Source organism: Aythya ferina (genome assembly GCF_964211825.1).
Source record: "Aythya ferina genome assembly, chromosome: 1".
NCBI classification, from domain to species: domain Eukaryota; kingdom Metazoa; phylum Chordata; class Aves; order Anseriformes; family Anatidae; genus Aythya; species Aythya ferina.
This window is the reverse complement of record NC_140296.1, coordinates 2,862,474-2,890,052: the sequence shown is the minus strand read 5'-3', so window position 1 is coordinate 2,890,052 and position 27,579 is coordinate 2,862,474. Positions and strand designations below refer to the sequence as shown.

Here is a 27,579-nt window from a genome sequence, read left to right as displayed (position 1 = left end):
TTGACACAATGGCGTGGACAAGGGAAAAGCTACACGAGTGAGCTGGAACATGCACTGGATTGATAAAGACAAGCACCTCTCTTCCTTAGCCCACAATAGTCTCGAATGATCAAGACATGAAATATTATACCTTATGTAACTTTAGGTTTTTTTTACATACAAAGTGCAACCAGAAAAAAAAGTCTTAACTGACAGTGTCCAGAAACAAGCCAGATTCTCTATCTATAGCCCCACCAACAATACAAGGCTACAGGGACAACCTGAACATACATCAGTGATAGAGCAGCTCCAATAAGGCTCTCACATTTGACGCATGGCCTACGTCCAGTCTCCACATCTTTACCTTTAACAATCTGATCATTAGCTTTAACATTTAAGAGGCATCCAGAGCCATTGCCAGATAGCTTAAGTTTCAGCTATGTAACAGATTTAGCAATTCCTTTCAGCTTGGTCGAGGCCTCCAAGAACAGCTAACGAACACCAACACGGTGCTCAAGAAGCCAGAATCAAGGCCACCTCAATACTTCCCTAAGTCTCGTTCCCCAGAGACACATTCTGCATATATTCATCTTGCAACAGATGTGGCAACACAGTGAAAAAATGATCTATTTCCCGTTAAAATTTAGGGGTACATTTCAAAACAGAAATGGGTCCTCACTGTACCTGCGTTTTCCCTTGCTGACCATAAACAATTTTAGTTGGGATGATTTTGGTGGCTGGCTGGACCGTGGACCCTATTCCTTTTGGCTGTGTAACAATCATTTTTGTGATGGGTCTTGTGGCAGTGATGATAGCAGGTTTTGCTCCTGCTGGCACTGCCTGAATAGTTTTCTCCCCCTGTAGAGAAGCCAAAGTTTACAGGTTAACTGAGTGAAATTGTTCAGCGAGACCCACTTCTCTACAAAAATACAGTTATTGGTGAGTGTGTGTACCACAAAATCAACCTGCTGCTGTTAGAACTAGATGTATTTAACACAAAGAACATTTAAAGACCAAGAACAAAAAACCCTATGGCTTTGAATGGAAAAGCTACCAAAATCCCCTTTTCCATTGATTTACCTTTTGAGCTGCTCTGAAAGGCTGAGTAAAAAGAATAACTAAATGACACTAAGAAGTTTTTGAAGTTGCTTCAAAGAATTTACCTAAGTTGGAACTTTCTTCAAATCCTTCACGAATGATTTTTTAAAACTTCTTGTTTCTATTAACGCTAATTTTGGCACAACATCTATAAAACCTGAATTGAGATTCTAAAAATAAATTAGAGATCTTTGTATTATCCTCATGACCAAGACATTAATTATGTCTGGACTTCTTTTTCCTAAGTAAAATTTCATTTATTAAAAAGAAAATGCAGATTCACAGCTGTTTCATGGGAAACATTTGATTTTGGAATAGTTCTGACACATGACTAGACTCTTGATAGCTTAAGAAGAGCAAAGAAATTGAGCATGCTTTTTTAGTTCTGCACAGTAACAAACCATACGAGGAACTACGTTAGTTGGCAGTTCTCACAGCACTCCTACTAATTCCCGTCAAGTAGCTGGAAATCCCAAGAGCCATAGTTGTTTCAGAAATATCATCACATTCTCATGTTTCCTACTGTGTAACATCACAAGATTCCCATTTTTGTGAAAGCATGGCTTTAGTTTTTTTTCTTATTTAAACTACAAAAGCAGAAATTTTCAAAAAAAAAAGTTTCCTATCAGGTTTCAAAAAAAAAAATCCTACTGAGTTCTGCTAGCCAAGTAGATTTTAAAAGATTCCATGATTAAAGCACTACATCTCACAGTTTTAGCTAGGAATGTAAAGCAGGTTCATCATTTTTGCTAGCATTTGAAGGAAAACCCAGCTGAAGCTGGAAACTTGACTTTGTTCTTTCTACACATCAGGTTATTCAAAAACTAATTTAGCATTATACAGGACTCTTGAACAGGCAATCAAAGGTGTGAAGGGACAGCTTATTTCTGCCCAAAAGATACACAGGTGGATATGCAAGCTTATAACAGGACTGGGGTTCTCATTAGACCACTAACAGGGTAGAATTTTACTTGTTTTCTTGTGCTTAACCCCTTCAAGATTACAAAACCATTAATAGTGGAAGAAGGGTAAGCACAGAAGTTTTTATTTTCATTTAACTCTGGGAACACTTCCAGCTTGTTTTAAAGATCTTTCATATCCTATAAAACATACTCACTCTCCAAACACCCCAAACATTAAAGCATGCTGTATCTGTTACTGAGCTCATGCACAATTTGCTTTTAATTGGCATGTTAGCATAAAGAACACAGCAGCTAACACATCCTGTCACTTGGCCATAGACTTTAAACTCAAAATTCTTACTTACCCCAGCATTCAACAACGTTGTGACAACATTTTTGCCTGGAAGCCCTTGAATTGTAGTTCCTTTCCCAGTAGTCTTTTGCACAACAATCACATTGGGTTTGGATGTCATTGGAATCGTAGTGATTTTGGTTGTAGTTCCTTAATTTTAAAGGGAAAAGAAGCAGTGTGAAGTTTCTCACGTGTATATTTCCTTTCATTTCAGAAGTTGGTGAGCTGCACAAGGGTATTTAAATGTGACAGCACAACAAAACAAAGGTAGCGCGTGCAACAGGAATTTATGCTACCCAACTCAACATATAAAGATCAGTTAACCACTTTAAGAACCTTTCTTCTACAGTCAAAACGCATGTGCAGGACAGGAATAATTCATTCTGTGTTAGTGCAGTCTGCCCCTTCTCATGAATTACAAAGCAGACTAATGCAAGTTTCTCAATCTAACACGTCTAACTTTTCAAAGGCTTGTGTTAGGAGAGATAAGGGCAACACTAATACTCAAGTCAAGGTCCTATTTGCACAGATAAGTTGACTGAGATGACTTCAGAGCACACAGATAACCTCAGCAGGAGAACTTATGTACTGAGATAGAGAAAAGCCTTCACTTTCCAGAACTGAACTGTTGCAATATAAATGACCAACAGTGTACTGGAAAAAAAAAAAAAAAGCTATTGTTTTAAAAAGCAGCTCTTGAAAGTTGAGTATGTAAGTGTTTTTATTTTTATTTAAGTGCTGTGTTGAATATTTCTCTTCCTTTCCCAATTTTTATTAGGTTCCACTCCCCGCATCAGGTTATCTACCTACAGCAAGAGATAAATTTAGACAACCTTCCACAATCTACAAGAGTACACACGCTCATATTTAAGTAATTAATGTTATCAGACTGCCATTCCAAAGATGTACTCAGGCAGCTTTTTTACCATCCCTTTCACTTTCTCCCTGCAGAATGTACTCCTCTGTCAATATAGCTGCAATCCCAAGGATTGCTCTCGCTACCTTCTACCCACTAGTCATATCTGCTGATTCTTCATTAGGTATTTCTGATTAATAGTTGTATTAATTCTGAGAAAGGAAAGATTTGTTTGGACAAGACCATCATCAAGTTTTAGTGACTTAGGAATTATCTAGATGGCTAGGAAACTGCACCCACAGCTGGGAAAAAAAAAAAAAAAAAAAAAGAGTATGAATCAACAGCAGTTAAAAAAAAAAGCAGATATCCTTTCCAAACTTGTGTTGGAAATCACCCCACCACTCACCATACCTGCAACAGGCTGAAAAAGTCCCTTGTTCCCAACAAGCCACTCTATTAATCCCAGATACTATTTTGTAGAAATTAGGATGTGAAAAATTGAAGTCTCTCGACCAGACTACGCTCCAGGGTGGTTTTACCAAACTGCCTGTGCCAGGAGCTGGCTGGTGGCAGGCTGGGTCTCTGTTAATCAGCAACAGTGGGAGCTCTGAGTAATTTGGAGACAGGAAGCACAGACCCAGCAAATCCTGCTTCACACCTGCACCCAGCTAGGAAAATGAGGCAGACCTTCTCTTCATAAGCACTGTCAAAGCCCAAAACAGACACTGAGAACTGCAACTGGTGCAAGTATGCTTGGTCCTGACCCTAAGGAGACCCTATGTACTGTGGTTACATGGACAGAGAACGTAGAGGGTGGTCAGCAGACTGACAAAGACAAGCAGCTGGATCTGCACAAAGCTGGGAAGGAAGATGTAAGGATGGTAAGGGAAAGACAGGCTGACACTATTAAAAAAGAGAGGGAAAGAGGAGACTGCGTAGCTAACTCTACAAGCTACGAAATTAAATTTTATTCTTTTTTTTTTTTTTGGCTGTGCAGTGGAAGAAAAATAGCACCATCCACATTACCGAATGTTTTGAACTGGACAGTTTTATGACCTTCCAGCCCTCTAACAAGAGGCAATATAGCAGTTTTTCTCCACATTTCTCTTTTCTTTCAGGCTTTCCTCACATGCTTCCATGTTAAATGCTTCCATGTTAAACATGAGAATCACTGCAATCCACAGGAGTACTTTTCTTCCATACCTTCTACCTGCTATTTTCATTTTTATCCTCAGCTATTTTTCTTCTGAGTTAACTTCTCCAATAAAGCCCTAAAATTTATTTAAGCACGTAACCCACAGAAAAGTCCAATTAAAGCAAGTAAAAACTTGCTTGTGACAAAGCTTTAAATATCAAACAACACATATGCCTACCAGAAACAATATTACTGCTGATAATCTTGCCTCCCAGCGTAGCCAGTGATTTTGGCACTACCGTAATGATGCTGCCACTTGTGGTTTTCACATATGTTGCAGCCCCTGGGGTTCCAGCCATCCGGGCCCCTATAGAGGGGCTAACTGTTGGCCGCGTATATGTTGCTTGAGTTCCTGTTTGGAAGAGAAAACAAAGTTTGTTGTTAGAACATAATTCCCCACTAGTATTTATGGAGAAAAATAAGTTAGTCTAGACAAAAAGCACTAGAATTTATTCAGAGAGCTCCTATGCTGAAATTTATCACTACCCCTTACGATCCCACAGGCAGTTTTTAGACCTGCAGAGAAATATTCAAGTATATGCCAGCTTTAAAATAGTCTAAGAGTTTTGTAAAATATTATATTGTATTTTATAACTGCTACTTTTTAATTCATATCCTTGTCCCGAAGGCTTTGTGCTTTTTTTTAAAACTGTTCAATAGCTACATAGATTCTACCTGTATGTTTGCCTCTTGCTCTGTCAGATGCCCAAGAATTCTCTGATGAAACTACCAGAATGGATCCCTCTCTCTCAAAGGATACCTATACTCTCACTTTACCCATGAGACAAATCATTTAAGAACGCTGACAATGACTGATCTAAATATATCTCTAAGTGAAAAGTGCAATTTTACAATGACAACGTAATTTTACAGGTTTAGTAGTTGTATAAGTCCTACCTACTATTTTTTTTAAATCTCTGTTCCTCAGAATGGAAAGAGATTTGAGTCCACAAAAAAAACTTGCTCAAAATAATAACAGGAGTCAACACTTACACTAACACTGCAATTCCATTCTGCTTGTACGGCTGCAGATAACTCTCTACAGATATTAATTGCTACCAATCACACAGCAAAACAACTTGCTTCAACAGGAAAACCACATGTTCAGATCCAACGGAGCAGAATACAGGTTTTACCAATTAAATGAACTACAGAACTGCTACAACTTTTATATGCTTTGAAATGCCTGTGTGAAGTATTTTAAGAGGTAAAGTTTAAAAAAAGAACATTAACTGTTAGTTTATACTACTATCCCCAACTCATGCTAAAAATTCAGCATGCAAATTAATTTGAGTTTTCAGAAAACTGGGATAAAGCTGCCTTGCAAATTTTCCTCACACAAGTTTTACTTATTTATTTCTGTATTATTTCTGATCCTCAATCAATAAGACACAAATACAATTAGATCCCCAGAAAAACACTGAGTTTAAAATTCAATTTGTAGGCTTTTTTTTTTTTTTTTTTTTTTTTTAAGTTCACTGCGAGACTATGAGCAAGTCATCTGTCTTCTAAACTCCACATATGTAAACTAGGAATGACGATGACCTATCTACTTAAGGCACCTAAAAAAAATAATTAATGTAAATTATGTAATACAAGATACTACAGAAGTGCAAAGTATTGGTGTAAATTGCAAGAAAACTTTCTTTAAAACAAACTCAATGGCGATGGAATTTTCATGCTTTTGTGAATCAATTTAAAGGGATCATAAGGGAATAAAAGAGCACTCAATGCTACAAATCCTAATCTAGAACAATTATCAACGTTTGTGAATGCACTGTTGTGCTCACTGTTTACAAGAGAGAAGTGCTTTTTTTTTTTTTTTTTTTAACCCTAGTAAACCTTGTTTTATTATTTGCATGTCTGGGTTTACCCTCCCTTCCCTTCTCAGAACCATAACTTACCAGTGGGAGTAGTGACCAGTTTAGTTGTCATGATAGTCCCATTACTGCTAACCACCATAATAGGTGAATTGCTACTGCTGGGCAAGGTCGCTGTAACTGGTTTGGGAAGGATTTTACTGGGCTGCACCTGTTGAGTGATTATTTTAACACCTAGGAAAGGAGAAAGGTCACTGTTAAAATACAGGCACGAAAAGTTACTTTCTGAAATGTTTTCTCAGACCAAGCCCTAGTGGGCAAGTAGCCTCACGAGGCTTTTATTCTGAGACCAAGTATTCTTGATCCTGAAAAAAATGTTTTTTGTTGTTGTTGTTGTTTTTTTTTCTTTTCTTTTCAGATTTCTTTGCAAATAACAAGACAATCATCATCTTTGCCTTTCACGTGCCTGTTTCAATTCCTAGCTACTCCCACTGAGGCATGGGATTCCATTCCATCATTGATTTGTTTTATTGATCTTTTCTGGATATGGATTTTTTTCATGACTCAAAAAGTAGAACACATTTCCCAGGAACCAACAGGTTACAACCAATAACAAATTGGATTGTAGACAGTGAAGGATCTAAAAATGAAGTAGTTCTTCACATATTTAGCCTGTAAATTTTAATACGCCTTTAAGAGCATGGTTGAATTTCATCCCTGTGAATCAAAAAGCTTCCTGCACACCGAGTACTGATGTGCATAAGGAAGCAACTGTGACACTGGCTACACAAGGTTGCTTTCAGTGAACTATCATCTCTCCTCTTGATTTATTGGTTATCTTGAAGTTGCAAAGGAATTGGGATGAAATAAACTAAGTAGAAGCAGCAAGAACAAAAGGATGGGGACACCTTATTATGGCAAGGATTCTGCTCGCTTTCTCTCAGTTTGTGTAGAGGAGTAGTGTACGTGGGAGATTCACTTCTCAGTTGCAAACCACAATTCACGTTGACTTTTCAGAAGTACCCCCGGCCACTTGCATCTCAAGCGGTGTTTCATGTTGAGATAAATGAATTGAATTGTGTTGGGCAAATGTCATGAAACACCCAGGCTGAAATAAGCCCATCTAAATGCAGACATTTATATTTGTACAACTATTTCTAGGCGAACAATTTTGTCCGTTCAGGACATGAAACATCTTCCAGAGATATTTGCTTCTTTCTACGTTGACCATAAAAGCAGTACAAAGCAAGTAAGCTCCAAACTTAAGTGCCATAATGAAGCTGGGAAGACCAAAGCCTTTATCCAGTTTGTCTGAACAGTGCAAAAAGCCAAGTCTCCATGAAAATCAGCTCACATCTTTCACAGAGTAGATATCAAATGGTTATTTTCAAAGATACTTTAACTAAAAAACACTCTGAGCCTAAAACTATAGTAGAATGCACAGAGTGAAGCTCTTATTGCTCAAGTATTGTCCAGTAACAGGAGGATGGAGGCCTCCTATGTTTCCTCATTAGTGGATATTTTTTTCCCAGGCAATGGTGCTATAATCCAAGAGGAAGTTTATTAAAGGACAGGGGTAAGGTTGTTTTCTTTGTTTGTTTTGCTTTGCTTTGTTGTTTTTTTCCCCATTCTATGGCCTGATAATACAAACAAAATAATCAAATACTGACCACATGACTAATCTAAAAATATAGACAGAAAAATACTTTGCACTTTTATAGCACTTCTTGCTTTAGAATTTGGTAACTTTGCAAGCATCAGTTCTTACCACATCTCACTAAGAACTGCACTTTACAGCAGAGTAAAGCCAAGGCAGAAAGATTATGCGACTTGCCCAAAGTCAACTGAACGGATCAATGTTATAAAAAGAATCAAGTCCAACTCCCAGTCTCAGATCTAATTGCATTTTTGCTGTGACAAATATCTCAGAAATAGATTTCAATTTCTGGACACAAGAAAATAATTAAAGCGCAGATTAACTTTTTTTTTTTTTTTCCAGTCGATACAGTTGAACAGCTCTTGGATCTTCAGGAAACTGGTGTCTTCAAGTTGCCAACCAAGCTACTTTTGAAGATATTTACATACCTTTAAATGTCTAAAGATAAAACATTAATTCCTAAAGCATAGTCTGCAATACCTGAGTCAAGCAAGAAGAATGACAGAACCTAATTCTTCAGTTATTTTTAGCTGAAAACATTAAGATATCCTTTACTACCTATTTTTGTGTTTAATGCACAATCCAGTACACAGGTACTTGTGCCTTAATGACAGCTCCCCATGTACATTCACGACAGAATTCAGCCCTGCTTTCTTGAGGTGTGGGGTTAGACCTCATCAATCAGCAATACAACCAAAGATTAACTCCAACTACCTGATTCCTGCTTGATCTGAATGGTGGGCTTGATGCCAGGTGGCAACTGAGATTGCTGTGGCTGCTGTTGAGCTACAGAAGACTGTGCCAGCTGCTGCTGCTGCTGTTGCTGCTGCTGCTGCTGTTGTTGTTGTTGCTGCTGCTGTTGCTGCTGCTGCTGAGCCTGCTGTATTTGGTGCAGCTGCTGTTTGGGGGACTGCTGATGCTGTTTGGGGAACTGTGCTAAGATCTGTGTTGGATTCCCAACCAAACCTTTGGGGGAAGGTAGTCTGGTAGAGGCAACTTTAATCGCCGATGTAGACACACCTGTAAAAGAGCAAATAGTTTAAGATTGAATTATGTGATATAACATTACAATTTCTTGTATACTTTTGCATTTAAATTGCCTCTACTATTGAAAGGTGCAAATAAATATACATTAAAAAAACCCTCCTACTTAAAAAAGCTCCTACTTGTATCAGAAACGCTCTGTACAGAGTCAAGGGAGCTTTATGCAGATTTTCAGCGTGACAGTAAAACATATTACGGCAGCTAATGCAAAGACTCAACAGTCTTAGTCTCCTTCCTGCACTTTTTGTAGTACAAATAACTCCACTAATCTTTGCAAAGCCAGACTTTAATCTTCAATAAAGCAAAATATTTATAGTAAGAAAAAAAACAACGAAGACTGCAACAAGCTTAGGGATGACAAATGTCAAATCCATCAATATAAGGGAGTATCCCTTAGTGAACACAATGTTACCATACAAGAATGAATCAAGTAATCATGTTATGTAGAAAATTGTGGAACATTTTTTTATGCTGGTAGGTTAAACAATCTTACAAGTAATAAAGAAAAGCAATAGGATACAACAACAAAGCTCCCACATACATAAATACTTAGGTCTTGCACTGTTGTCACAACATTTCCAACTAATTTTGGCTTTATCTAAGCTTCCCATCCATAAGCACCAAAAAAGACAAAGTATGTCTTACACTGGCAAGGGCTTGGTTAAAAACTGCCTAAGGGGAACATTGAAAGAAAATCTCCTCTTTTACTTCTCTATATTTATAGATGGCAGTGTCAGTGCTAACAGCCATAATAAGCTACAATTCTGGCAATCTAAATAAGCAGCCTTCTTCTCACTACATCACTTAAGACAGATTCTCAATTTTCTTGCTCAGCTGTTTACATTCACAAATTTCACTTGCTTCACAGGGGAAATGATTATTCGTTTGTTACAATGGTTCATCAGTATTTTCTGTAATGACATTGAATCTTTAACTGCATGGGTTACTTTAGAACTGTAGCTGTCTCTTCCAAGATTAAATCCAACTAAAAATCCACAGTTCATATTATTTGAAGTTCTATTGTATGCTTTTATGCTCTGTAAACTGATGGGCTACCTTTGGGACCTAATAAGTAAAAGTAATAGGGAATGCGGAATACCTCCTGAGTTGCCCAATTTTTTGTGGAATGGAACAAGAATAGAAAATAACGGACCAGGAAAAATTGGTGTGTAACACTTGTCATTTTTAGGCACAGTAAGTGCTGGTCACTGAGCTCCTTTCATTTTTCCACAGTTTCCCAGCCAAACAGCTGGAGGTTGTACAGCTGAATCAGTCAAGCTAGCACATAGATGAAGTTAGAAATTAGAAAACCAGGAATTTTAAATTCAGGCCCACTCAGGTATTAATTTTAAGGACCTGAAAGTTAAGATGCTGAGAAAATACACAGATAAAAAGGTGTAAGTACTTCTCTACATTTCAGAATTGTCATCAAGACTAGTTACCACAAGAAGTATCCTAAGATTAGGCATGTCAAGTGTTAGTTTCAGTGAGCTGGTGTTAATTTTGTATATTTCTATAAATTGGGCATTGAGGGAAACAATTTCCAAATGATATTGGAAATGATCATCCTTTGTGCATCAGATAAAGTTCTCAAAAGCCATTTTTTTAATGTTTTAATGCCATAAGAAGTTATTTATTTTTTTCAAACTAAACAAAAAGCTGTGCCACACTATCTCAGATTCTCTTTAAGAACTGGATTTGCACATCAGTTGTTGAGGAGGGAAAGAGCCGTGTCCAACAACACGTTTTGTGGAGTACTTTGGATTTATTTCCTCAGACTTTTTTCACGTCTCCTGTTCTTTACTCAGGACATGTAAACACAAAGCACATCTCTATGCTGTTCTCAAAGTCTAACTCAGCAGTGAAAGCTTTTACACACACAGAGTTACTGCCATACCTTGTGCTACTGTTGACATAACGACAGATGGCGTTGATGATACTACAGCAGTCACTGCAATAGTACTTGCAGTACAGGAGGGAGTGGAACAGCTGCTGCTACTGCTGCTGTTACTGACCAAAGAGGACTGAGAAGCAGTTATAACCACCGGTTGCTTCTGAGTAGTTGAGGCAATGACTGACGTCGGGACAAGTTTCGTAACCGCTGCATAGTTGTGGGACTTGGAAAGGATGTTGGGTACAAAAGTTGAGCTTGGAGAGGTGGTTACTATTATCACCTGAAAGGAGAGAAGAAAAACAACAAGAAATTCATTTGTTCTTTGCACTTGTTTCAAAGCATAAAATTGCAGCAACATATTGGTGTATGAGTGTTTAGTTTTACGGATATATGCTTTTCATGACCATTTGAGACTGGCAAACGTTTGCTGGCAATAAAAAAATTCCCTTGGTTTGAAAAAACGCTAATAAACATTTCCATAAAATTACAACTCTTTTTAAAAACACAATTGCTATTAATTAAAGTAGAATTATCTCATATTCGAAGACAGACAGGAATGAACTGCTTGGATTCATTTAACTGGGCCAGGTAGCCTGAAGCCCATTTTGAAAACAAAACCAACAACAACAGCACAGCAGGGGTTTAAAGCAAGTTTTAAACACCATTCTCCCAAACCCTGCACTTATATCAAGAAACAGCAATGAAGAGAATAGAGATGTCTTTTTCTCTTTAACAAACAGTTGCTGAGTCAGTAATGGGCAATATTTTTGATCCATAATGCTGTAAACAACAATATTTCATCAGCGAAAAGCCTGGTTTAGGCTCAGAAACAATTTCTGCTTCAATTAGTGCTCTCAGTAACAGAAATTCTTTCCTATCTGTCTGAGAAACATTTGTCTGAAGACAATGAACGTTACTCCTAGTGCGAGTTACAATTCCAACCCCATGAATCTGATTTGACATTGAAATACATAGAATCCATTATAACGTTGGAACAAGTCTGCTCTTACACAACTGACCTAGAAAGCTAACCATTTCCTACATTTTTAATACAGGGACTGCTTATGTAAGGAGGTTTGCTTTATTCTGTTTACATGTACCTCCTCGTACTTACAAACACAGTTAAAATGAAAAGGACACTGGAGAGAAATACAACACATTCAGTTTACCACGCAAGAACTTGAAGAAATGGTTTCAGTAATGCGATTATCCCAATAAAAGTGTAATTTAGTAAAATCCTAGAACTTCAAAACCTATTCACAATTCCACATAACAAAATCAAATAGAAAAAAAAAAAAAAGATTACATAAGGAAGAAAGAAAAGCTTGGTCAGCTCCAATTGAAAATCTTACACTACTACCCAGGACTACAGAAATGCTGCCTGACACAGAAAAGAAATAATGTGATAATGGGACCAGAAATAGACTTAAGTGATAAACCAAACAGGAAGAGATTAGGAGTTTAAGTTTTGTTTAAAAAAATAAAATTAAAAAAAAAAAAAGATAACCACATGGATGGAATAAAAGCAGCAAATTTCACCACCATGGTTGCCTGCGTCTCCCCTTTCTTCCTGCTGTGCCTAGTTTTATAGGCCTGCCACTTAGCTGAGCCTTTCACATCTTGATCTGAGGAAAACCAAAACTTTATTACCTCCATGAATAACAGGAGGCTGACCACACCTCACCACTGCCTGAAGGACAAGGTTTCCGTAGCTGCTGCCCTACCACTTTATTACTTTCTCCTGGGAGAACATTTCTGCTGTGTCACTCTTCTTTTTGCCTCCTGCCTAAGCTTGATTTAATTAAAACACTTCCGAAATTGCTCTTAGGCTATGGCCAAACACACAAGCTGAGCAGTGCACAGCTCCAATCTGGTACTAATCCTGCAGGTGAAAAGATCCTGGGATGTGCCTCTGAAGGTTCATTCTGTGTCTTATATGGTCACTTAACACTAGAAATACTTCCAAGTTTTTGAATTTTAGGGCCAGCTCCATTCCACCTATGATAAGTGATTGAGGAATACAGAGGATGAGTTGCAGTTTCCTGCAAAAAAGGCAGATTACTCATGCCAACCTTCCTACAAAACTCAGTGCAACAGGACAACTTCAGCATCTCCCCTAAGTACAGACATGCAGGATGCCTCTGGGCATCATCACAGCTCCTGACCAGCTTTGTTCTTCATTCAAAGCCAGAGATAAACCATCTAGTCTGAAATTATCACTTAATAACACTTTGTTTAACCACCTAAGGAGAAAAGCTGGTAAAGGATTATAGTTTAACACTGATTGCTATCCTGTGACTAAGCAGGTTGGGATTGGTATGATCTGTTACATTCATTTTTAAAGAAATTGAATAAAAATTAGTGATCTTCACATGTGAAGCATATCCAGAAAGCAGAATTTTCTGATGAAAAATTTACAAACATTTAAGCTCAAGTCACAATTACATTTTTGAAATACTATTTTCAAGTCAAAAAAATTAGAAGTGAACTTGTCAGAGGTACGAAAACTGCATCACACCTTTCCACAGCAAAAAGACTGGCTAGTGTCTTAATAGCAAGTTGTCTTTTTTGTTGTTGATTTTAACTGTTAAGTTAAAAATAATAAATAAATAAATAAATAAATCCCTTACATACACTGAGGTTTGTCCCACCAACTCTATTTTGAGAAATATCAAAACCTAGTTTCTGGAGAAATAAACACACTACATGGCCAGAAGCTTCAATTAGTTTCCTTCTGAGTCCCAGACAGAGGGCTTTATTTTAGGAGGATCCAGAAATTGGAGCTGTGACATTATTAGTTGTTACGACAAATCTTCCTCCAGCCTACTGAGATGTCAAAACAATTCTGAAAGCTGGCATGCAGAAACTAAGAATTACATTCACATCCAAGATCTTCACTCATACCCAACTGCACTTCTTTAAAATAGTACGTTTCCAATTTGAGTCTAACAAGTCTGTCATTTAATTTGAAACTCCTAGGAGGGATCTCGCTCACCAAAATTATCCGGTGACGTATTTTACCATACCTAAATACAACGAAAGAGGGCAGTGTGACAAGTTCAGACAAACGCTATTATGGCTCCCTAATGAAACAAAACGATTTTCCTATCAGGAGATTAGCAAGAGAGTCAAATACTACACAAACCAAAACCTAAAATCTCCATATCAGAACAAGCAGAGGCACAACTGCAGAAGGCCCTACTAACACTCCATTCTCTTCCTTTTACAGCTTTAGCACCCTCCACCTTTAACTACCACAATATACAACATGCATAGTTAGTATAACACTACAGACATTTAAGGCAAAAAAAAGTCTTCTTGCACAGAAGATGAGGCTAAGAAGAGCAACAGGCTAGGGAGGTGAAACTCTAACCCAGCTGTGTGTTTGCAGGACATTTTAGTTGATGATGTGTGCTTCCTGACAAATCTCTATGCGTGTGTTCTGAGTTTTGATTAAGGACTCTGTTACAGCACAGTGAATCAAATGAAAAAAAAGAGCTCTGAAGTGGGAAGAGGCCAGAAAGCAACCTCTTTGTTGCACGTTACTTCAGGTAAATCCTCTCCTTGTCTTTCAACTTTCCCAAATCAGGACATGGGAACTCCGCTGATCCAAACAGAGCCATAAAACAATTAACAAGACTAATAGAACAAACAGTGTGTGAAGGTTTGAGCTCAAGAGTCTAACTCTCACGGTTGGGAAAAAATGCTTGTTAGCAGCCAGCCTACAATCAGTCTGTCGGTATCAACGCCAAATTCATTTTTTTTCCTCTCCCAAGTCTGCCTTAATTAATAACTGCCCCAAGAACTAACTTGGTCTGACGCATTAATCTTTTTTAAACCTCAAGGACAAAAAAAGCAGACATCTGAAGTGCATTGTAAAGCATGGGAAAACAGCCGTGCCGTAGATCAGGCACATAAAATCCGAGTCCAGTACAAAATTTCACTATGGAAAACCTCTCCCACAGACTGTACTCTGCATTCTCACAAAGCCTGGGCACACTGAGCTCATGAAGTTGATTTTGACCACAATAATACTGTTAATGTAGAATGAGAAATGGCACACTAGAACTGAAAGGAAAATAAAACCCACCCCCTGTCTTTGATCAGCTCCGAGAATAAGCCTTACAGACCCCCAGGAAGTAGTCTCTAGACAAAAGGAATGACAAGGGAAGGTCCATGCCACCTCTCCTGGAATTCTACTACTGCAAAGAATAATTATAAATAAGGAAAATAGAAATAAGAAAGATTACCTTTGACCAATAGTTGTTACCATCTGAAGGCTGTTCAGTGGCCTATGTGATCCAGTTCTCAGTGGACTAGTGTCCATATCACAAAACCCAACACCACAAATGGTACTAACTGGCAACCTTGTTGGCAGTCTCACCAGAGAGGCCAAGAATTGAATGAGCATGGAGACTGAATCCCCTCTCATCCCTAGAAGTGGTCCCTTCAGGTCAGGGTTGAGGCACATTGGTGGGGCAGTCTGGGGGAAGCTTGCACTCCCGCTGCCTGTGCTGTACCTGTTCTGTGGATAAAAAGAGGGCTTCAGTCTCCACGGCTGTCAATCCAGGTCCCTTCACACACAGGTGAACTAAATTCATACAAGACTTCGGTTTTCTCTTTGTTCTTTTTACAGAGGGATTACCTTATCCCCAGCGCAATCCTTAAAAAAACAGCTAGACAGTTCACAGAAAGGAAGAGTCAAACATCACATCTTATTCATTGATAAAACCAGAATAAAGGAACATTTGGCAGCTTCCCCCACATACCTTCTGTGTTGTCGTGTTTGTTGTCTGTGTTGAGGGCTTAGTGAAGGTTATTTTCACAGGCGACATGTGTGGTGGTAAGGAGTTGGCAATGCTCTGCATTATATTACTCATCTTGGGGCTGCCACTTACAGGCACTGTGATAGTTTTAGTGACAGGAGTCACTGCCTTCGGGACTTCTTTCAGGAGAACAGGGGAAGAACTAGAAGAATTAGTTCGCCGTCTTTTGCGGGGCTTTTCGTCATCGTCCGAGCAGCTGACACCTGGAAGAGAAGTGCTTTGCTAAATTATATTTTCCCCCTCTGCAGTTCCCAGTGCTTTCTAAAACACTTCAGGCTTGCTGAGTCCTGCACACACTTTAAAGTAAGAGAAAAAAAAAATATATAAATTACATCTTATGGTCACAACTAACCCATAATACACCACAGATGGTCTTAGTCCTTAATATAGACCACACTTACAGTGCCAGAAAGCAAAGAAACAACCCCTCAGAACCCAAGCTAGTCAGCCACTGGGTTACTTTGTTCTTTTTAAGATATTAAAAGAACACTAGAGCCAGCACACGAGTTTCATTCTGTCCCCAGAAGTTTGTCTAATGAAACTAAACACTACATTTGGCATAATGTCATGCATGTTTCAGTTTAAAACTTTACCCTACCCTGCAGTTATTGATTATGTTTTACTGGACAACTAAAGTTTATCCTCCTACAGTTTTCTCTGATTTCAACCTTTGCACCTACTTCCATGCCGTGCTTATTGTTACAGTAACCTCCTTTTCACCTCAATGCAGCATCTTGAGATCTAATTTTTTTTCATAACATACAGCTGTGAAGGTCAAGCCTCACTTTATAAGCTTCTGCTTTGTTTGGTGCATTGTGTGGAGCAGTAAAACATCACCTAACATCAAATTGTGGAAAACAAGGCGAGTCTGGCCTTTAAGTAGTTCATTCATCCCCACAATCAACTTCTGCACATGTAGAAACAAATCTGTTGTAACACTCAGCTGAGCAACAGACACCTCTTTAGAAAGCACAATCTAGGGATCTTAAGTTCCTATGAAACTTTACTAGAGTAAACAAGGGGATCATAAATTGTTATGCATTAGAAAAAGACACAGTTTAACTATCTTGAAAATCTCTTACAATTATTAGGAAGCATTTATGTTTACCATCACCTAAGGATAAACAATTAAAAAAAACACAAAGATATGCAGGAAAGACTCAGTTCCCCTATACAGAACAAGACTGAAGACCTTCTTTTGTATGCCTGTGGCTTACAGACAGAAAATGCTGTCATGGTAAAAAGCAGTCTTGCTGGTAACCCAAGCAAACTTGGTTGGCAGTCAGCTTCTAATTAGGGTCAGGATCTAATTACGGTCAATCTCTAATTAAAATAACTAAATATTCTGGTATTCAGAAAGTAAAAACGCAGGAATTAATATGGACAAGAGAAGGCCTAGTGGCACAGCATGTGAAAAATGACGATTTCAAAACTTGGCGTTCTGTATTAGTCTAGGAACAGCTCTTCTGAAGCAGGTACACTTCAGAGGCTGGAGGTTGTATCATGAAACTGAACTACAGAAAAGCCAAGGCTCTACTTTGAGCTTGCTTTCAGCTTCAAAAAGCATCCAAGTATCCACCTGAATGACAAATCCATGTGCAGCTTGGCTGGTACTTCGATGGGTTACAAAGAAATACTGAAGGTAAGAAGTATTTGTAGACTGCCCCTTCCACAAAACAAAAGGAGCAGCAAATTAAGCTAGCTGAATATTTATCTTTTGTTCTTAGGTACAGCTCGTTTCATTCCTTGTTTTCACTGCTGGGGTTTTGTAAGGATGCTATTCCTGTAATTTCATGGCAGAAATTGTGCTTGAGCCAAATATTCCACAAGCCTTTAGCTAAAAGGTAACAGAGCTGGGCTGTAACTCACGCTGCAAGGAAGCAGAGGCATGGAGGGGTTAATAGCTCAGACTGTGACATGAATGAGGTAAAACAACAAACCTATCCCTAACTCAGGCCTCCTGGGCTTGCTCTTAACCAAATCGGTTAAAATGTGATTGGTAACACCACACTCTGAAACATGCACAATTACGTTAAAAAAAAAAAAAAATAGAATAAAGCACTTCAAGTGTGTGTGGGGAGGGGAAAAAATCTGGGAATGGATGGAATAAAAATGAGAACCTTTGATCCCTCTATTGTGCGTCTAGACTGGTTTTATACTCATTACCATGTAATCATTCAACAGAAGTCTAAATTAAATTTTTAAGAGGTTAAGAACATTTTCCCCCAAATCTTCAAACTAAAGCCAAAGTGATTAGTGCAATAAATCAAAAAAATGAAAAATCTGAACGTAATGGCTTCTGTGGGTTGATACAGCCAATACAGATGATGGCTTGCAGTTAACATTGGGTTTATGTTCAATTTGACACTTCTGGCTAGCCAGAAGTTTATACAAACATGCACATATAGCACTAAGATTAATATTTATAATTTTAAATATTAACTGTCTTCAACATCCACAAAAACAGCAAATAGCACGTCTGATCAACTTCACTATTAATCTTTTTTAAAATCATTTGCATTTTAATAGGCACCAAAATTCAAATAAGGACAGATTAATGCATTTTTAATTATTAGATAAAACTATCTTGGATGAGCTGAACATATTTATGAGGACATACTCTGCTTTTGGAACTAGCTGATTTATTAGACAAGAAATTAAAAAAAAAAAAAAAAAAATCAAACAAAACAACGTGAAGAAAGACTGATTCTAAACATTACAGCCTGGGTTTCCAAACCTAGTAAATAAAAAATATGTGAAGATGGGTATCTGATGGGATTTCATATCTGATGGGATTTTCATAATTGCCTAGGTATGCAAACTTCACTAAAATCCGCTTCCAAATAAATCACAAAATGACTCGACTTATAAATATTGTAATTTGTTCAAACACAACTCAGAAATCTCTGTATTCTCTCAAGCTTCTAGCTGCATATAGTATGCAAAGAGCCAAATCCTTACCCAGCACAAGGCTAGGTTTGATCACCTGGGGAACAGCCCGATACCTGAATCTCTAATTAAAATAAGGGCACGCATAGTTTCCAAACTACTGCGTTCTGAAAAGGTCTAGGTCAACAGTGAAAGGGGGAAGGAGGGATCTTTTCTAACTCAACTAAATGACAACCATGCATTACTTAAGCAGGAGAGGGAAGAAGGGAGTCCTCTGAAGAACAGCATGCAGTGCCACCTTGGAGGCAACTCCTGACCAAGCTGGATTAGAAATCCACTGAAAATATAGCAACGACTATGTTTTACTTTCAAAATACTTTCCAGTCTTGCTATCCTTGCCACTACTGCTCCCTGCAGCATTTTACAGTCCGTGGATTTATCCTGAACACAATTTCTCTGAAAAAGGGAACCAATTTATTCAGTCCTGAGACTGAACTAAGGCATAAAGGCATTAAATGACTCGCCCAAAGCCAGAGCGTCTAACTCGCTCCATGCTTCAGCCACAAGGTTGTCCTTTTCTTTCCCTTTTGTTAATCAGTTACTAGCATCACTTACTTTTGACGTAAAGAGTACTTCCACTTGGCAAGGCGACTACATTGGAGGCTGGACTGGCGGGTCTGGGGGACTTCACTGTTGCTACACTGCCACTTGGAACAGGGGTAGATGTTGGGGTTGAAGTGGTACTTGTGTAGGAATAGCAAACCACCACTGAAGAGGAGAAAAGACACCTTCCATATAACTGAAGTGCAGGATCCTGTAATTCTATCACTAGCTTAGCAACTGAAACAGAAGCCAAAGACTTACTGTGTCATTATCCACATCTCTGCCTCTGCAATCCTGTTACTGCTGAAAAGTCCTGGGTTTGACTTCAGCATGGCCATGGAATTAACTGCCTTCAAAGGTAGAAATCTAACCTTCTCTTCTCCCATGCCCAGAAATTTGTGCTGCCAATTCTATGGTATGCTTTCTTCTTTTTCTTTATCATAATCAGATGTTTTACTTTCCAGCTTGATGTATTTTAAAAATTATTCTTAACTCAATATCTGCTTTTCTATAAATGACCTACAATGCTTATCTAGACTGTTAACTGATAGAAAATAGTTTGTGCCTCTTCTTCAACTGATGTACCATTGAGGAACTAAAACATTCCTTGAATAATGAACAATTGGCTTTTTTTTTTTTTTTTAAATGTTGCTTACAAGTAATAGCACAGTGGTCCAACAGTTCTCAGAAAAACAGAAAAAACAGCAGCCTATTTCAAGAGGTGTTACACACTCGCTAGTTGCTTTCAAGCCCATCCAGCCAAATCAGATGGAATGTGTACTAGCATTATTTCAAGCCACAGGAAAAGTGGAAATCAATCTTTTAACTTGATCCATTTTTAAAAAATAAAAAGAAAGCCAACAAAATTTCCTTGACTTGCATCAAGACCTACAGAGATCTATACCTACCTTCTTAAAACAAAATATTCTGGACTTACAGAACTTTACAGAGCCTTCAACCATCAATCTAAGGTTTTATACTTTACAGAACTTAACAAGTTAAGCAGTGAATTTCCTCACTTCGTGGCTTTTTTCCATTTTTTTTTTCCACTTCCAGTTCCTTGTATACTCACTACTAACAAACACAAAGCTCTCAGATTTACACTACACACACTACAAAGGTATATTTAAAAGAAAAAAATATATATATTTCTACAAACATTGTGCAATAGATTCATTTTTTTCTTCAATACCTAACACTAAGAAAACAATTTATACTGTGACATTATTTTTATATTCCCACAGTTTGTGCTAGAATCTCAGCGTTCTCTCACCTTCTTTGTTTCCAGTTTCTGCAGGAACTGGAAGAGATGCGTTGTGCTGAACAGCTGCGTTGGCAACAGCATTGGCAGTAACAGTAAAAGCTGTTTGCGGAACGAGTCGTGGCATCAGCGGCACCAGTCGACGACCTTCTATAGACCATTCCGAAGAGCTATTTGGTCCAGACATACTAAACAGAAATGCACATTCTTTAAGTATTCTGCTGACTTTCCAAAACGCTTAAGTACTCTTATTTAACTTCCTTTTTGCAACAATGAAAATTTAAAAGGCTGTTACTAAAGCCATACTAGAGAAATCATCTAAAACCTTCCTCATTTCTTGAAAGCCCTTATACATTTTTCCCCATTTGTCAAAATCCTCCCATAGCAAACCTGAGGGTTGCTGCTTCTTTTATTTGTAATGTTGTTTTACAAACAGCCCTTAACGGGCCAGAGATCTGTGGATGTCATGTTCAAACCCCCCCCCACACCAGATTATCTACTATTCAGGTAGAATATACTATTTCTAGATGACAATACATAGATATCCAATAGATTTCATAAAATTTTACACAAACTGATCACATTACAGGAGAAAACCCTCAGCTTCTAATGCAGATCTTGTTTTACCTCAGCAGAAGTTTCTCAGACTTATTCATGTAGTCCCAAAGTAAAAGGACATGAAATGACTTAGGTACCTGTGCGACTTCTTCAAGAGAAACCAACCTGCTGCTCTGATTTTCTCTTAACCTGAGTACTTACACACAAACTAGAATGCTTCCCAAAAATGCTGTTCTCATCTAGATCGAGAGGTGTTTGTTTCCGACTGTTTTACACCAGTCATTTGTTAAATCAGCAAAACTCGAATTACAGATTATTTTTCAATGCTGTTATGTCGTTCTTAAACAAACCAACCCGTTTAATGTATTAATATATTCTGAAAACCAACTTCCCACATGAACTATTGCAAGCAAGTTGCAGCAAAATCTACCACAAATTAGTTCGTAAAATGCAGAGGATCTGCTCCATTGTTAAATTCTGATATGCTTCAGCATTCTTCATACATATTCACATCGTATAAGCAGAGCTGCATCAGCTGAGGTAAAAATACATTTTTTTAAATCAAAAACAAGACTACAAATGTTGCACATAGCAAAGCTAGCAAAGACTGCTTTCCTAGTGAGTTAGAGAATTATTTAAATCAAATACTATATTACCAACCATCACTTACAAAGAATTTACCAGAGGAAAAATAAAGAGATGCAGCACTTTATAGTTGCACCTTGTCTGGATTATAATATCTCATCCGTTTGAAGTTCGATACATCAGGACAAACTGTACGCTTGTTCTGTAAAATGCTAAAAACAGAACTACTACTTAAAAAGGATACTTGGTTCAAGAAAATAATCCAGATTTGACAATTAAATACTTAGTTATTATTTTTTCTCTTTCGCTAAAGAAGTTGCTGGGATTTTGTTTGGTAAACATCAAGTTGTAACCCTTTAAACATAAGCATTAAAACACTAAAGCGTCCTTCTGTAGCACTACAGAGGCATGCTGATTTTGGCAAGTCTCAGTTCTGACAACTGCTAACTCCAAGCAGCCTGCTACCTGCCCAATTTCCTTTTTTCCCTCCCCGTAACACCTAAGCTACATGAGTCAAATTCAAAAATCAATGGTTATAACATGGAAAAAAATATGGGAAAACAAACACTCTTGAAATCTATTGCTTTTCAGGCACGTTTCTTAAAGGTCAGGTTATTAACTACCTCCAGAGATATGTAAGATCTTGCCCCCTTGCTCCTCTCCACCTCTCAAAATCACATGAAGCTAGCAAACGCAAGGAGGAACCAACCCAGCTGATGCTAGCAGAGCAGCTGCATCAAGCCGGGAACAGTGGACACTGATGTCATCAGACAGCTTGCTGCAGGGTGTTGTTTTTTTTTTTTTTTTCTTTTTTTTTTCTCTCCACTCTGACCATTTTTCCCCCCTCTATGCTGATATATGACTGTTTTCCACTGCTCTCTCCCACCTCTTCCCCTCCCTTTGTCCTTCTACAGTTAAGTCTCCTTTAACATAACGTTTTTGAATGGATATAAATAAAATTAAATTTAGAAAACAACTATAAAACAAAGACGAAATTTGTACACAAGAAGCTGTTCATGCTGTTTGTTTTCCCTCTATTCTGTTTCTTCTGTTTATTTTACGGAAAGCTCCTCATGACAAAGGACTGTCTCCTAAGTTGTGTCTGTGCAGCAAATGAGAGTAACGAGTACTAAAATAATCCTTTCCAGCACCCTGATCTCAATCAGATACAGTAACTCCTTTGGCCATATACTGTCTTAACTACTGTTCTTTAAACTACCATCAATTTTGAAAGTTCTATCATTCAGCTAATGGCATAATGGGCACCTTTGGAAATCGTGTAGAAAATAACCCAGAACTTACTTGTGTGCAATAGTCGTGAGTCGTTCATCATTTACTGCTCTCCGAACTTCAGCGCGATGTCTCTCCGTTGAGATACTGTTAAAAAGAAAAAAAAAAAAGTCAATATATTTTAGTCAGAGGGAGACATGAACATTTATCTAAAACTTCCAGCTAAAATGAAACTTATGAATAATCCAGTCAGGGAGACGAAAGGGAACAGGCAGTTACATTTAAGAGATTGTCACTTAATTTTTGCTATCATAGAGAGAAAGAATGAATGCGTTATTGTTCACAAAGTATTACTGAAGAATTAAGAGAACATTACTGTTCACTGGGTACCACTGCAAAACAGTGCAATAAATTTAAAGTACACGGTAGAAAAAATTGCAGCAAACATGCAGCGTTCTTCCTTGCTGCATCCTGAGCCTGAAGATCTTCACATCCTACCTGGAATAAAATCCGAGCCAGCACGCACTCACGAGCTAGCTGTGATGCTTCTAATGCGAGATATCTCCAAAACCATCAACAAACAGCAAATCTTCAACTAGAGAGGAACAGTTGTTTTCTTTATTCAAAGCCAAACTGGAATCAAAGCTCCACAAGATGGAGAATTACTTCTCTAAATGAAGATTTGCTTTAGGATGTGAGTGATAGAAAAAGCACGTACTACCTTCAAAGAGAACGGGCCGCTTGTTCTTATTTTAAAAAGGTCAGGATTACCTAAGCACTTTCGAGAGCTCTCCAAGAAGGTCCTTCTTCTCTTTCGTAAGGTCTCCTTGTGCACGTAAGGCACTGATGACACCTGCATATGCCTCCAGTTCTGAGGAATTAGAGCAAATGGTATTTCTATTTAACGCTCGCAGCAAAGGAAGAACATTATTTTCAGTATTACTGACAGTTTTCCATTAATTTTCAAAGTCATTAAAAGGAACACGTCTTTCAATTATTTAGTGCTTTTCAAAAGAGATTGATGGTTTAGAACTCTCTCAGTCAATTACACCGCAGCGGACAGCTTTTCTATGAAACAACTCTATCATCACAGAGGATTATCTAGTTTATACACCCAACCGAACATCTCGAGCTCTGAGCTGGCAGTTCAAGTCAGGGACCTTGAAGAAACAGTCCCCAAACCCGGACAGTACCTTAGAATTCTCTAGAAACAATAGAAGAAACTTAATGAATTGACTTATTATTAAAAGTTCCATGGAAGTGCCTGGCTTGCAGAGGAAATACACTACCAAGAGAGCAAATGATTTTTTCCTAACACTGTTCCTTCATTAGCATGGAGAACATAAGCTCTGCTTTGTTAAATATGCTCACCATTATCTTTTATGCCCATTTATTTGATACGTAAAACAGCTCGAATCTGAAAACAATGCACTGCGAGTGAATTAAACCTGTCCAGAGCATGAAAGAAACAATCCAGCTACTCTTAAACGTAGAAGCATCGTGAGGATCAGCACGCAAAAACATAACTCTGACGGAACAAATCGATTACACCAGGTGATTCATGGAAATATTCCATCAGTGTTTTCAAAAAAATAATAGTTCTAAAACCTACTGGAATTCTGGATTTTGTCCTATTGGGAAGGGTGAAAACACACCTAGTGCAAGTGATGTTGGAGCCTGCCAGATTCCCAAAGAATGACTTGCTGTTCTAGGCTTAGCATTAATGTTTTAAGAAAATGTTCCTGGGAACCACGCTGTGAGCCAGCAGGACAAATTCTTTCACTGCTTCTGCAGATGACTTTCATTCAGCACCCCTTTTCTGCAGCAAACCGACCCAACCCCACAACAGATCCCAGGTTAACCAAAAACACAAATCAAAGGGGCAGGCCACAAGCTAACAAGGGCCCAAAACCACATTGGAACTTTCCTGCACAATAAAGAAGAGGATGCTGCTCTGAAAAGCTTCCAGATTAGGATTCCAAAGGGCTCATTTACAAATCAAATTGAGGAATTGTGTTGAAAAGAAGCCCTGCTCTCCTGTCCTGATTAAGCAGACAAAACCCAAAGCAGAGTCGCTTTGGCTAAGCAGCCTGCACAGGGATGCTGAGTGACCTAGAGAAGCATTTACAGCTTCGGTTATAAAACATTTGCTAATTAACGGAATGGTTATTACTAATATCAACATTTATTTAGACAACCGTGTTACAATATTTAAGAAACTAATTATTTTCCTCTGTTAACAACGCAAAGTAATCCCCACATACAACCATATAATTACTTAGCAAGGACAGATTTTTTTTTTCTTCTCCTTCTTGCAATTTCAATGGAGATGCTTCACACGAAGGTTTTTAAATGCACATTGCAGCTTTTGGAAAGTTGGTAAGCTAAGTAAATTACAGAGCAGCTATAACCAGCTTCCTCAGCCTTCTGTCTTATATAGGGGTCACGAACCGGTGAGCTCTCTTTTCAAGATGAAACACGTCAAAGAGGCAAAAAAAAAAAGCTTCAAAAATTGGCTTTTACAAATAAATAGCATTATTTCAGGTGCAAGGTTACGAACCCAGGACACTGCTAGGTACTGCACGCCTGGGAGATGCGTTTCAGCCTCACCTACACCATGGCATTTCACTCGTGGAGCTGTGTGGAGCTGGCGAGGCAGGGCTCTGCATCCAGCAATATCGATCTGCTGCACGGCTGGCAGACAGCTCTTCGCTCCCCCTGCCCCTGCTCCTTCCCCCTGCAGCCTCCTGCTGTGTCTGGATAAACCCAGAGCTTTCCTACCCTCCAAGAGCCACGGCTGCTACAAGCTGCGATCCTCTGTTACGCTGGCAGGGCCCCCTTGTGGGGACACAGCTCATGCCAGCAAAGAAAAAAAAAAAAAAAGCTTTTTTTTTTTATTTTTTTTTTCCTGTCAGCCTAGGTTATGTCATTGAAGGAGGTGTAGCTGCAGTTCTGTTTGGCTCAGCTGCACCAGCAGGGTTCTGCCAGCACACCGCCATCAGCTGGGGTGGAAGTTGTTTTTTTTTTTTTTTTTTTTTTTTTTCCTTTTTCCACGCTTCTAGCCAGCAGATCTACGTGAACATAATTCAGTAGCACAGATCCGGTCTGAATTTTTTGGCATCCTGCACTTTCTCCTAGTTTTTGTACTTCTTGAGCCTTGCTTAAGACATAGAGCTGTCACCTCAACGGACGTACAGCTTCGTTTTGGTGCTGTGCACAACGTCTGTGCCACTGTCTGTTTCAACAGAACGCAAATCCCAGATTCCCGAGAAGAGAAATAAAGAGGAAATCAAGAAAAAATAACTTCTCAGTTCTCAGAAAATAAAGTCAGTGGCTTCATAACGTCTGAGAACCTTTGCACAGCCAAGGAGCACAGCACACAAGCTTTTAAGTTCCAAGTAAAATACAAACAAGGAGCTAAGTGACTCAACTGTCACAGGAAGTTTGTGGCAGTCTCAGCTTTCTTCCTGACATCATCTCCTACATTATGCTTCTCAGAGGACAGCCTTTCCTTCTACTCCTATGCATCATTTTACTGGGGGGGAAAAAAAAAAAGTAACTAAATACAAAAATTCAGTTCCTGAAGAATGCAAGAAGCACATTGCTTTGTCAGATCATCGATCTAACAAAAGATCTCCTCCCCTGTGACACCCAAAGGTGTGTGTGTGTGTGTTGGAAACAGCAAATATTTTTATTATATAGACAGTGCTATATCTCCTTGTACTCATATATGTACGAGGATGGAACGTGAGAAATCTCACAATATATTTATTTTCCTGTTGGGCAAGGTACCCAGATGTTGAGCTAGATTTGAAACAATGCCAAAAACTCCTGCTGCTTGTGACAGTGAGGTGATAACACTGTTTTCACATTTCCCTGACAATCCATGTACCCGAAGACTGAAAAATCACAACTTATCACACGGGTTGTTGGGTTCTTGTTTCAGATCTTTACACCAGAACCTTTGCTACTTGTGCTCAATCTCGCTGCATCAAACAAACGAGGATTCCATGATTTTTGGGTACAGATAAAGAATTGAAAAGCAGATGAAGACCTCTCACACCTTAATAGCCATGAAAAATACAGCACTGCAACATCAAGGCAGAGATGGACCAGGACGTCCGTGAGAGATTCACCCAAACCAAACCAATTCTGTTCTACTCCTTTTGCTCAGGCAGAGCATCTGCCAACCATCATTTTAAGCCCGGGCTGTCAAACCAATGACACATGCAAAAGGCAGGAAATGACTTGTAAGTTGCCTGTAGACGCATTAAAGTGTTTCACGAAAGCAGCGGGCAGGCAGATCTGGGAAGGGCAAACATACAGACCCACAGACTGTTATCTTACTGTACCCAGTTTGCGAAGGATCCTCTTGCATTCATCTCTGCTGAGATCCAGGAGAGTTGGCCACACCACAGGCATCTTTCCCTCGCCTCTGTGCTCCCCCAGAGCTCGGCCTGGCTGAAAAGGAACAGAAATGCAGTCAGCGCGAGGCCACCATTTATCGAGCTCCCAGGCTGATGAACGCAAACTCCGCTGCCTGCTCACAACTCCACCAACACATTCGCTGCCATTCCGGCTCCAGCTTTTGTGCTGGCATGTGTTACCGTGCAGGAATCCAGGGGCTCCGCAAGGGCACGGGCTTCTTATCCTCCCTTCCTCTGATCCACCAGCCGAGCCTTTCTCCCGAGTTTCCCATCTCCTCCTCAAGCCCTTTTTTTTTTTTTTTTTCATGCCGAAACGCTCCCCGAATCGATGCTCTCCAGTCTCCTCCCTCCCTTTATACACAGAGCACCTATTATAGGAACTCTTCCAGCTAACCGCACGCCC

At 38.8% G+C, this 27,579-nt stretch overlaps 1 protein-coding gene across 14 annotated transcripts in view; it reads right to left on the bottom strand.

The window, feature by feature from the left end:
• The window catches only part of EMSY (EMSY transcriptional repressor, BRCA2 interacting), a 39,691-nt gene that overhangs the window by 11,375 nt on the left and 737 nt on the right, over positions 1–27,579 (bottom strand). For 6 of the 14 annotated variants that reach the window (XM_084506073.1, XM_084506085.1, XM_084506077.1 and 3 more), the window contains exons 2-13: positions 27,102–27,210; positions 23,521–23,620; positions 22,822–22,896; positions 20,389–20,564; positions 19,128–19,280; positions 15,567–15,826; positions 10,801–11,077; positions 8,574–8,879; positions 6,287–6,436; positions 4,561–4,734; positions 2,345–2,481; positions 664–837 (exon numbers count right to left, since the gene is read on the bottom strand). In XM_084506073.1, coding sequence (XP_084362199.1) covers positions 664–837; positions 2,345–2,481; positions 4,561–4,734; positions 6,287–6,436; positions 8,574–8,879; positions 10,801–11,077; positions 15,567–15,826; positions 19,128–19,280; positions 20,389–20,564; positions 22,822–22,896; positions 23,521–23,620; positions 27,102–27,171 — 2,052 coding nt within the window. In that variant the 5' untranslated portion in view covers positions 27,172–27,210. Of the gene's footprint in view, positions 1–663; positions 838–2,344; positions 2,482–4,560; positions 4,735–6,286; positions 6,437–8,573; positions 8,880–10,800; positions 11,078–15,566; positions 15,827–19,127; positions 19,281–20,388; positions 20,565–21,604; positions 21,732–22,821; positions 22,897–23,520; positions 23,621–27,096; positions 27,211–27,579 lie in introns of those variants that run through there. The other 8 variants (XM_084506074.1, XM_084506078.1, XM_084506081.1 and 5 more) reach the window with 7 other exon arrangements.